The sequence below is a fragment of the Calliphora vicina genome, chromosome 3, assembly GCF_958450345.1.
Source record: "Calliphora vicina chromosome 3, idCalVici1.1, whole genome shotgun sequence".
Taxonomy (NCBI): Eukaryota; Metazoa; Arthropoda; class Insecta; order Diptera; family Calliphoridae; genus Calliphora; species Calliphora vicina.
In genome coordinates, this window is record NC_088782.1 from 50481699 (window position 1) to 50493970 (window position 12272).

Below are 12272 nucleotides of genomic sequence, written 5' to 3' on the forward strand. Positions count from 1 at the left end.
AAAATAACTCGATCAGTTAAAATTGTATAGATATTCAAAATATAACTCGTACTTTGTCTGGCTCCTGCAAATAATTCTTGGGTACTGCCCAAAGTGTAGGCTGTACCATTAATGGACGGTCTCTATCTGTTAACATGAAATCAATGATAGCGCTTTCGAGGTTATACCTATGAAATGCACTGCTCATTCTTTATGGAATTTAAAATTTGTAAAATTTTCGAACAAAAATTTGTCCATTACAACCTAACAGAGATTTCTTATTGACTTTTATCAAATTTATGAGATATATTGTATGAAATAAGAAAAAAAATTCTGTTCGTTAATTTTTGATTAAAAAAATCAATACATTTGTTTAAATTTGCCATCAAATTCCATTTAAAAATAAACTATTTTTATATCTATGCCACAGTATAGTAAAATGGCATTAATTTATGCCAATAAATTCGCAGTATTGTTAATTTTTATTCAACAGTTTTTCCGCTGTCTTCCATTTTCTTTGGTTTTTTTTCAAATTTTATTATTATTTCGATTTTTATTTACTTCTGTAATATTTTTTCTGATTAATTGCTTGTTTTCCATGTAAAGGAAAGATAAATAAGAAAATCAACGGCTATTTGAATTGTATGGGATGCAATGAGTGGAATGGTGGGAGGTCGAGAAGTTTACACAATCCGGTAAGATAAGAATTTACCAAGAATATTTGGGTAGACTTATTTTCGTGTTGTTATGGATTCAATGGAAATTAAGGCTTATGTGCATAGTAATAAAAGGCAGTTTTAAATACCCTATAGTTTAAATAAATTGTTGGTCTTTTATTGAAGCAAAATGTAGTTGAAAATATTGTGGGTATATGGGGCATTTCATGTCAAGTGAACCAACTTTTGAAATCGATGTCTTCCGATCGGGATGAAATTTGCAGCAAGGTTAGCTCTATTGGATAGTAACTCAGACACAAATTTTCAACAACATCGGTCGAGAACTCTCTGAGTTATAGGGGGTAAAATTTTGACAATTTGGTCAAACAGGGGTTTTTTCTTATCCATGTAACTTATTACCTATTGTTCTTAGCAAAATGTGTCCCAAATAGTATAGATAGCTATTTCTTCGATCTTTCGAAAAAAAATATTTAAAAAAAAAAATAAAAAATTTTTAATATTTTTTTTCCGAAATCAAAAACTTTTTTGACTTTTTTTTAAAATGCGTCCTTTTTTTTTTTTTTTTCTTAAAATAAAGTTTAGATATTTTCCTTGAACACCTACTTGGTCGCTTAGTGGGATGCGAGTGGGATATCTATCAAAATAAATATTTTGTAACTCAAAACATAAAATTTTTGACTTTTTTTGCAAAATCAAAAACTTTGTTGACTTTTTTTTTTAAAAATGGACCCTTTTTTAATCTTTTTTTTTAGGTCAAACAAAAGCTTAGATATTATCCTTGAAGACCCTTTTGGTCGCTTAGTGGGATGCGAGTGGGATATCTATCAAAATAAATATTTTTTAACTCAAGACTTACAATTTTTGACTTTTTTTTTGCAAATACGATTTTTTTTCCAAATGGGCCCTTTTTTTAAAATTTTTTTTGTAGTCAAAAGAAAGCTTAGGTCCATTCCTTTAAGATATTTTTAGTGCCTTAGTGGGATGCGAGTGGGATATCTATCAAAATAAATATTTTGTAACGCAAGACATACAATTTTTTAATTTTTTTTTGCAAAATCAAAATTTTTTTCCAATATGGGCCCTTTTTTAATTTTTTTTTTGCTCAAAAGAAAGCCTAGGTCCATTCCTTTAAGATATTTTTAGTCCCTTAGTGGGATGCGAGTGCGATATCTATCAAAATACATGTTTTAACACAAAAATTGTATGTCTTGAGTTACAAAACATTTATTTTGATATATATCACACTCGCATCCCACTAAGCGATCAAAACCATCTTAAAGGAATAGGCCTAAGCTTTCTTTATAGCAAAAAAAAAAAATTACAAAAAGGGCCCATTTTAAAAAAAAGTCAAAAAAGTTTTTGATTTTGCCAAAAAATCAAAAATTGTATATCTTGAGTTACAAAATATTTATTTTGATAGATATCCCACTCGTATCCCACTAAGGGACCTAAAATATCTTAAAGGAATGGACCTAAGCTTTCTTTTGACTAAAAAAAAATTTTTAAAAAAGGGCCCATTTTGAAAAAAATTCGAATTTGCAAAAAAAAAGTCAATAATTGAATGTCTTGAGTTACAACATTTTTATTTTAATAGATATCCTACTCACATCTTCCTAAGTGACAAAATAGGTCTTAAAGGAAAAGACCTAAGCTTTCTTTTGAGAAAAAAAAAATTTTTAAAAAAAGTCCCATATTGGAAAAAAAATTCGATTTTGAAAAAAAAAATTAAAAAATTGTTACAAAATATTTATTTTGATAGATATCCCACTCGCATCCCACTAAGGGACTAAAAATATCTTAAAGGAATGGACCTAAGCTTTCTTTTGACTACAAAAAAAATTTTTAAAAAAGGGCCCATTTGGAAAAAATCGTATTTGCAAAAAAAAAAGTCAAAAATTGTAAGTCTTGAGTTAAAAAATATTTATTTTGATAGATATCCCACTCGCATCCCACTAAGCGACCAAAAGGGTCTTCAAGGATAATATCTAAGCTTTTGTTTGACCTAAAAAAAAAGATTAAAAAAGGGTCCATTTTGAAAAAACAAAGTCAACAAAGTTTTTGATTTTGCAAAAAAAGTCAAAAATTTTATGTTTTGAGTTACAAAATATTTATTTTGATAGATATCCCACTCGCATCCCACTAAGCGACCAAGTAGGTGTTCAAGGAAAATATCTAAACTTTATTTTAAGAAAAAAAAAAAAAAAAGGACGCATTTTAAAAAAAAGTCAAAAAAGTTTTTGATTTCGGAAAAAAAATATTAAAAATTTTTTATTTTTTTTTTTAAATATTTTTTTTCGAAAGATCGAAGAAATAGCTATCTATACTATTTGGGACACATTTTGCTAAGAACAATAGGTAATAAGTTACATGGATAAGAAAAAACCCCTGTTTGACCAAATTGTCAAAATTTTACCCCCTATAACTCAGAGAGTTCTCGACCGATGTTGTTGAAAAATTGTGTCTGAGTTACTATCCAATAGAGCTAACCTTGGAAGACATCGATTTCAAAAGTAGGTTCACTTGACATGAAATGCCCCATATTCTAATGACCAATTTAAGAAGATGCTTTCATCTCTTCTATAATCATAGAATGCTAATAGATTATGGTATTTCTTAGTTTATAAAGTTAAAGCAATTCAGTGCAACATTCAATATTTAAATGTTATTTGGTATATCGATAGTACTACAAATTCATATTTTCTAGCCATTAATTAAACTTCACATAATGGATACCTCTGCCTGTAGCGAGGTTTAATGCATCTGGATGTTAGAGATCGTGATGTTAGAGATCGGCCCAGAATCAGTAGGCTGATTCAGAGTTTTAGTTCCCTCCAGAAGTGAGTGGTGTAGAGGTAACCTCGTGTATGAATATGACACCAAAATATATACAGATACTTCTAGAATGAGCTGTGGTGTTGGTTCTCCAACAGCCAGGCTGCACTTCTTTCATTGAATGCCTATACAACTTCATATTCTTTAGGCAGGCAATCTAAGAATGATTTATCAAAGCTAAATAGTCTATCTAACATTGCTTTAGTTTGGGTCCCTGCGCATGGCGACTACTATGGCAATGAACAAAAAGCCGATTTAGCCTGAATATGATCTGCTTTGGATATCTCCAATGCGGTTTCAGTAGCCATTATCTTCAGACTCTTTCTTACAAATGCTGATAACAGATGGTGCATATTAGTTACATGTAGGGCGGCCAAGCTACAGTGGCCCACCTTTAAGGAAAAACATACTATGTAACTGATAACCCGCAATAGAAGGGATATATCAAGGTTACCGATCAGTATTACCAGGGCGTGGCTGCTAGGCAATCATTGAAGTCGCCTTGGACTCCCCTTTAACGACCATTTATGTAGCTGAAAGGACAGGGAAAAAGTGGAAACGATGCTCCACCTTCTTTGCCCAGCCCTTAGTGTCAAGAGGCACATATTGAGTAGTCTGGTCTTGTCAAAACGGGGTCCTTTCGACTCTACTTGACTGTTCGAGCGCAGAGAAAAACCACGTTAACCAACCAACCATAATTTTTGGTTCCTTCTTCACTCATACAATAAATAAATAAAATTTTCTGTTGTTGATTAGTATATAAAATTCATTTACCTATTTTCAACACCAAACATTTCTGATCAACAAAAAAATTATTCGGTAATATTTCATGTGCGCCATATAGAGCTATGACCTATTAAGGGGCGATTGTCATCAAATATTATTATCTATTGTTCGTTGATATCAAAGTTGTCTCACATTTTTGACCATAAATATGGTTGTACTTAAGCTATTTTGGTAATTTTGAATACAATACACTTCCGATCGCCAAAGAATATTTGGGAAAATTTTCGTATCGGTAAGTCCTTCCCTCGACACCCCATCGTGCTTTCATTGTAGATCGGTTTAAAATTTTTAAATTTTAGTCATAGCTCCCATATAGACCCGCTTTCGAAAATCACTTTAACGTGCATAAATCGCTTAAAAATGTTGGTAAACACACAAAATTCAACATAGTTAACTTTAATGTAGACATAAATCACATGACCTAATTTCATGGTGATCGGTCCATAATTGGTCATAGCCCCCATATAACCCCACTTCCGAAAATCACTCAAAAATATAAATTATTGAAATTTTAAAAGAAACATTTTTTTGCTCTTTTACTTAGTGTAGGGTATTATATGGTCGGGCTTGACCGACCATACTTTCTTACTTGTTTTAAAATATCTTTGGTTTGTGAGCACTGTTACTTCTTATCTATACATTGCATTTATTTTATTTCATATATTTCCACGATAATGGGTATTTATGTCGCATACGTCTTTTTTGCTGTCATGATGTCTAGCCAATATTTTATGTTAAGGCGGTTACGTTCCTATGAATTTATTAAAAAACAACTCTATGTTATAATTTATAAGAAATAACAAAAATTAAAATTTATTGGAAATTGACAAACTTATTAAAGATTGTACTAAAACAAAATTTTTTAAAAATATCATTTCTAGACATTTTACTCAGAAATGTTTGCTTATCCGCTTTCTTTTTAACTCGTTATCATGATATAATTTTGCCTCCGCTGAACCTTAAGTTAGGTTATATGAAACAATTTGTTAAAAAGCTTGATATAAACGGCGAAGCTTTCTGCTATCTTAAAAGGATTTTCCCAAAATTAAGCGAAGGCAAAATAAAAGGAGGTTTTTATCAATATCATCCCAAACCTTCTTTCTTTTACCTATTTTGATAAATTTTAGGAATTTTCATTGGACCTCAAATTCGAAAAATTATGAAAGATGAGGAGTTTTTGAATAAGCTAAGTTCCATTTTAAAACGCGCATGGAAGAGTTTTGTGTCGCTTTGTAAAAATGTTCTTGAAAATAAAACAAGCCATGACTATGTCGCTGTGGTTAATGAATTTTTGAGTGCCTATGGTGAAATGGGCTGCCACATGTCTATAAAAATGTATTTCCTGCATTCTCATTTGGACTTCTTTCCAGATAATCTGGGGCAGTTCAGCGACGAATATGGCGATCGTTTTCACCAAGAAATGGTCACAATAGAAAAACAATTCGAAGGAAAAAAAACATAAGGAAGGTACTATTTTCCGAATATTGCTGGTCGCTTTTACGGCAAACTGATGATAACGAGTTAAAAAGAAAGCGGTAAGCAAAAATTTCTAAGTAAAATGACTAGAAAAAATATATTTTCAAAAATTTTGTTTTAGTAAAATCTTTAATAACTTTGTCAATTTCCAATAGATTTTTAAAAGCAATATTGCGTTTTACGCATATATAAACTTATGTTTTAAATCAATGCATAAATAGTACGGTTCCTTTATAAAATACTATGTAAAATCATCTTCAAAGTTGGAAAATGGTGAAAAAATATAAACAAAAATATGTTTACTGAAGAAATGCACACAAATTTTGTCAAAATACTTAAATAATATATATACCATTAGAATTGAGAATCAGCTTAGTTAATGGCTTATAAGTACTTAAAGGTATGAAAACCCGGTTTTTTACCTGTAACTTAAGATTTTGGAGGTGTTTTGCAAATTTCAAAGACAGATTCTTGTTATAATCGACATCACCTTCCAGAAGAATTGTACCACTTTCCAGTAGTGCGATTCACTAACTTTTATAACGATAATCGTATAGTTAAAAAAAAATATAACGAAAATTTATCGAATTTGCTATTCAGTAACATTTTTAACGATATTCGCTGTCGGTTGAAGTCAGCTGTTACTTTAAGCAGTTTTTTTTTCGTTATGTTAGCGACAATAATTTAAGTTGTGTTTATTTTATCGATAAAGTGTATTTGCAATTTTTTCTTCGTCATCTTCATCTTTTGTAGCTGGAACTATAGTAAAAATAATGGAAACACAATTTTGTTTACTTAACTTATTAATATTTACAATAAAATATAAAAAAATAAGCTGAAAAATATGGGAATTTGAAGATTATACTACTAATTATTCACCTGGAAGAACTACTTATTTTTGTTTGCGATGTCCCAAAAGTAATCCTTTACATTTTGGACGGAAATAAGTTGTTTTGCTAGTAGAATTATTTATTAAATTATGTATTTACTAAAAAAAATAAATAAAAAAAAGTAAGTCGCAGCCAAGTGTCGAACCAACAACCTTCCGATTGCTAGTCAACGTTGTACTCACTACACCACTGGTTAATTATTTCATTGTGTGTCAAATAATGGTTTTCTACTTTTCACTTATTTTGATATTTTGTAGACAGAGATGTCATATCTTAAACAATCGTTAAAAATAAATTACTGAATCACACTATCGTTACTGCAAGCGATTATTTATGTCGATAAACATTACGATTGTCGGTTCGTTAAAAGTTAGTGAATCGCACTACAGGTATTATTTTTTGTCGCATAGTGTAATGTTTATCCTGTAATGGTTCAATGGTTTAAAAAAGAATTAACTTTAAAGTAAATACTAAATGTCATCTTGAATTGCTTCATGTAGTGAATTTTTAATAGATTTGTCGTATTTTAAATTTAAAAATTTTCAAACCACTTGCATTATTTCTAGTCAATCTTATTTTTTTTGTGATATGTGAAGCGTTTTCAGCAAAAACTGTTGGCACACTTTAATATTATTATCATTATATATGAATAAAATTTTTTTAGTTGCACTCCGATACGGCTGAACACTAGTATCATACTGTTTCTTATTTTGTAATCTCTTTGGTAACATTCTTGGCTTTTTGTTACCCCTTTTACCCACACATGTAGGCAGGTACTGAATCTGAAGATTCCGAAGCAAAACATGTTTGCGAAAAAGTTGTTTGTTCGGAATAATGATTAGAATCAGTATCCATTTTTAATTGAAAACTGAAACAAAGTTTTACAACACCACAAAATAATAATTTATCGAAATATATTTATATTAAAACTAGCTTTAGCCCGATACTACCCCTAGTTATGGTGCTCAAGATTCGATCCAGCCTATTTTTAGTCAAACTACTTACTCTAGCTATAAAAGTACTTTAGATATTCGAAAATTACTATTTACTTGGTATGGGTGCTGCCACGCCCATTTTTCCAAAGAAAAATGGTACCGAAGAAAATTCCGTAAAGTTTTGTGGCTTTCACAATTATAGTTCACCATATTCACCAGATATTCCAAAATAACACAACATTTGGTATCGCGCGGTGCTAGGGCCAAAATTTGGTTATATCCCTAATGCATATAGAAGATAAAACAATAACAAAGAACTTTTTGCCCCAACGGTACATTATATAGCGATGGTATTTTGTGAGATGATGCGACTGATCGAGAACTATCGATCTTTGTCAAAAAACGAAAATCCATAATCATGGCGCTTACGTCTTTTTTGCTGTTATGGCTCAATATGATTGCGTGATTTTTAAAATTTTTTTGATTTTATTTTGAAACATTTTCACAATATAAATTTATTCAAAGTATTGAGCATGGATTCCGAGGCAAAATAACTGCTCCACGCATGAATCAGTCCAATTTCGGATACTCTGTTCTTAACTGAAGCGTATCCCAGAGAGAGCGTTGTGCATCGATCGAAACAAATAGTTGTAGGACGGGGCAGGGTCATTACTATAATCCAACCACTTCATTCTAAATACTTTTTAACAGGTATTGCAACATATGACCGAGCGTTGTCACGATAGAATATTAGGGTTTCATATCTGATGGCATATTCGAAGCATTTTTCGACCAATGCTGAATTGCATACGGTATAGTTTCCCTGTGACGTTCTGGTCAGATTTCAGCAGCTCATAATGTATAACACCCATTTACGCCATGGATATTTGGAATTAGTGTCGATTCGGCTGGTTGGTCGGGCTTCACATATGATCTCTTAGTCTTCGTGTTATCGTAATGAATCAATTTGTCATTGCAAGTAATCATGCAAAATCATCTTGCAAAGTCTCTCGGCTTCAGTTCCTATGATATCCTATTTCCCTGCTTTTGGATGTAACCTGCGGCGCGAAAACGTATTGAAATTCCGGCTTGAGTAGCTAGTTAAGTTTTCATGGAGTAATGCCTTCAATTATTGGTCTTCAAACTTTTGTGGCTGGGCTGGGCGGTCTTTGTCGTCCGTGTCAAAATCCGCACTTCTGAACAGCACAAACAATTTCTCGCACTTTGAAAGCGATGGAACGCATTCACCAAAAGATTTGGAGAGCAATCGGTGTCATAGCGGCACTTTTTTCAAATTAAAGAAGTAAAGTTAAACTTCCCGCATATTATAATTTGTTAGTACAAAATTCGACATTTTTGAAGCAAAAAAAAACGTTGTTGTTTACACTATAATGTTCAGTGAATAAGTGACAGATATTTGCCCTTCAGAATGGCATATAAGTTATTTAAAACAAAAACGGCGTTCAAAAAATAAGTCGTCTATTGTCAATAATGAATTTTTAAGGCCTACACATAATAAAGTGATTAATACAACAATGATATTACGACTATTTTTCATCATAATATGATATTTCACGATAATAATAGTGATCATAATATGTTTGTACAGTAATCATAAATCTCTTAGATTATGTTTGCTCCAACCATTTTTTTCTCTGCGTGTAAAGGGAAACTGGCAAATCCGGGGATTTGATCAATCAGTCAGTCAGATACTCTATGATATAACTATTTTAGATTGGGCATAATTTTTAAAATTAATGAAATATTTAAAATCTTTTTTTTTTATACGCTACATCAATCATGTTGTCTCTTCTGGATTTTCGGGTTATATTCTTAAAAATAAAAAAAAACAATAGAATAGGTAAAAACTATTCTTGTATCAGTATATTGCATTTCTTATATACTTATATTCCATATAATTTTATCTAATATCTTTTATGAAATTAAGATAAATATGTAATGAAACCATAGTTCGTTGACACTGTACAAACAATAACCAGTATTAAGTTGTTTTCCTTAATCTTTATTGAACAAAAGCTTTACACCTTCAGTATTTTTTCTTGTTTTTTTGATTTTTTAATAATGTTTCAATTTTCTTATTTCTGTTTTTCACACAGATGAACCGTACCATCGAACGGCAACAGCAACGACGCTACTAATACCAAATCCTAGGACAACAATTACACCAACAGGAGCAAAGTTAGCTGCTGGAGCCGTAACAGATAAAATACCCTCAGCTACCGAGGCATTTAATATGATGGCAAGACATAAACTCAAGGATAAGGAAGTGAAAAAAGAAAAGAAAAAGAAACGACACAAAGACAAATTCACAAAGGATGAGGTGATTCCAGCAAAGGATTTTAATTTAAAAACAAATAAAAATAAAGATAAAGAAAAGTTGGATAAACAACAAAAAGAACAACAGCATGAACTGAATGAATTGAAAGCTATAGATGGTAATGGCAACAAGGACAATGGCAATGAGCAGGAAATTGAAATGCAAATATTGTGGTTGGAAAAAATCTACACTCTAAATAAACAACTACAAAAGGAAGAAGAGCTGGCTGCCAAATTGCATGCCAAGGTACGCAAACATCAGCTAAGGATGGCTCAACAGACTCAGCATGAAGCACAAATGGAAATTGATAAACTCGATAATAATTTGGCACTACAGTGCGGCGATATACGTAAAGTGGAGGCAAACCTAATGCAGACAAATGAACAATTACAAAAGAAATTGCTCATTTTAGAACGGCTTAGTATGGAGTATTTGCAAGAGCAACAAGAAAACGCTAGTGTTATTAAGGATAATAATGAGCAGCAAGCCGATCAAATAACTACAACAAAACCTATAGAAAATCCGCTTAAAAATGATGCCAACACTTTACTAACGAACCTAGAGAAATCTATAGATATACAGAAATTATCCTTAAATAATATAAAATCAAAAGAACAAGTTATAAAATTAGAAAAGATTATAGCCAAACCAAGTCTTGAATTACGAGCCACAAAAATTGAGCATAAAGAACCTAAACCAGCGGCATCAGCCTCGATAGCTAATAATCCTTTGCGAATAAATATGAAAACAACTGTTTTACCTCCAACAAATCAGCCAAGATTTTCAAATGAAATTAGAGCAAATTCCATGAATGACACTTCAAATTCAACCAATCGTAATGTTTTTGTTACAACTACAAATAATCAACCACAACAGCAGCAACATCCTCAACAACCAGCTACAACTTCCACCCCCACAACGTCAGTATCAGTTACAGCACACACTTTATCCAGTGAAGCGGCATTGTCTCACAGTACAGTGTCAACGTCATGTATGTTTATTGATAAAAATATGTTGTCGTCATTACATGTACAAAATGCCAAAACCATTAAGAAACAAATGTTTCATACACAAACAACATCAGCAACAGCAGCACTAACAGGAAAAATACCAGCAACATCTATATCATCACATCTACTGCCGCCACCTCCACCGCTATCACTACTACCACCACTATCAAGTGCATTCCCTAAACAACAATTTCAACATATTTTCCATCAACAGCAACAACACATGCCAATGGCATCTACATTTCTAACCTCAAGGCCACAAAATTCTCACCAAATACCAGCTACAAATATTGTTCTAGTACAACAACCTTCCACAGCTTCTTCGTCCTTCTCCTGCTCTTCTAATTTTACAACATCATCGTCATCATCACCACTATCGTCATCATCGTTAACAGCCGCATCAGCAGCAGCAACAGTATCCGCATTAAAAGCCTCACAACCGCCCACCTCTGCCTCTCCTTCACCCTCTATTATGGCCATGAATACAGTGGATATAAGTCAATTGGGTACATTGGTCTAGCGCTCAAGGCCTGGCCCAAGAGTAATGATGATGAGTTATTGTGTACATTGGAGAAGTCTCATTGTAATTAAAAAAAAATTAATATAATAAATATTTTTAATATTTTCTCTAGTATTTAAGTTAAATTTAAGCATTACTAAGCAAACAAATTATTTTCAGTTGAGTTCTCAATAAGCACCAAAGCCCCTTGAATAATGTTTGAAAAATTAAATATATTCCAAACAAAAGACGTATGTATGGCTTGAATTTATGTTTCTTTTTACTGGAGAATGCTATTGAAATAAAGTGTAATACAACTGTAATACAATTGCTTGACTATAATTTAAGGCTTGAATTACACTTGCTTTCAACTTGAATTCCAGTGAAAATGCACAGTGGGGCAGAATCGAAATTTTTTGGAAATAAATCTGGCATTTCTAAACGCCTGATCCGATCGGGATACAATTTTACGTGGGCGTAGCCAAGGAGCATACGAGTTTAATTATTAAAATATGCTCAAAGTATGGTACCTTCGACATGTATAATTTTTAAACACGTGCCATTTTTTTGTTTCCCATCCGATTTAAAAGATTTTAATATTTTTGCGTGTGCTATTTTTCTCTTATAATTTTGGAGTTATAGGCATTTAAAAATTTACAGCCTAACTACAAAAGCCTTAAAGTCGATTTTAAGTCCACAATGTTGACTATTATTTCAAATTTTGTACCATAAAACAAATTTTAAAATGTTGTCTTTATTATTTCAAAAAAAAGCTTTTTGTTTTGAACTTTTATGTACATTTTGTTTTTTCAATTTTTTGAAACTTCTTTTTTTATTTAGATTCATTGAA

At 31.7% G+C, this 12272-nt stretch overlaps 1 protein-coding gene across 1 annotated transcript in view; it reads left to right on the top strand.

The window, feature by feature from the left end:
• LOC135955457 (uncharacterized) overlaps positions 1-11443 on the top strand; it is a 48265-nt gene extending 36822 nt beyond the window's left edge. Inside the window, exon 4 of the mRNA XM_065505808.1 lies at positions 9693-11443. Coding sequence (XP_065361880.1) covers positions 9693-11443 — 1751 coding nt within the window. The remainder of the gene's footprint in view (positions 1-9692) is intronic.
• The last annotated feature ends 829 nt before the right edge of the window (positions 11444-12272 follow it).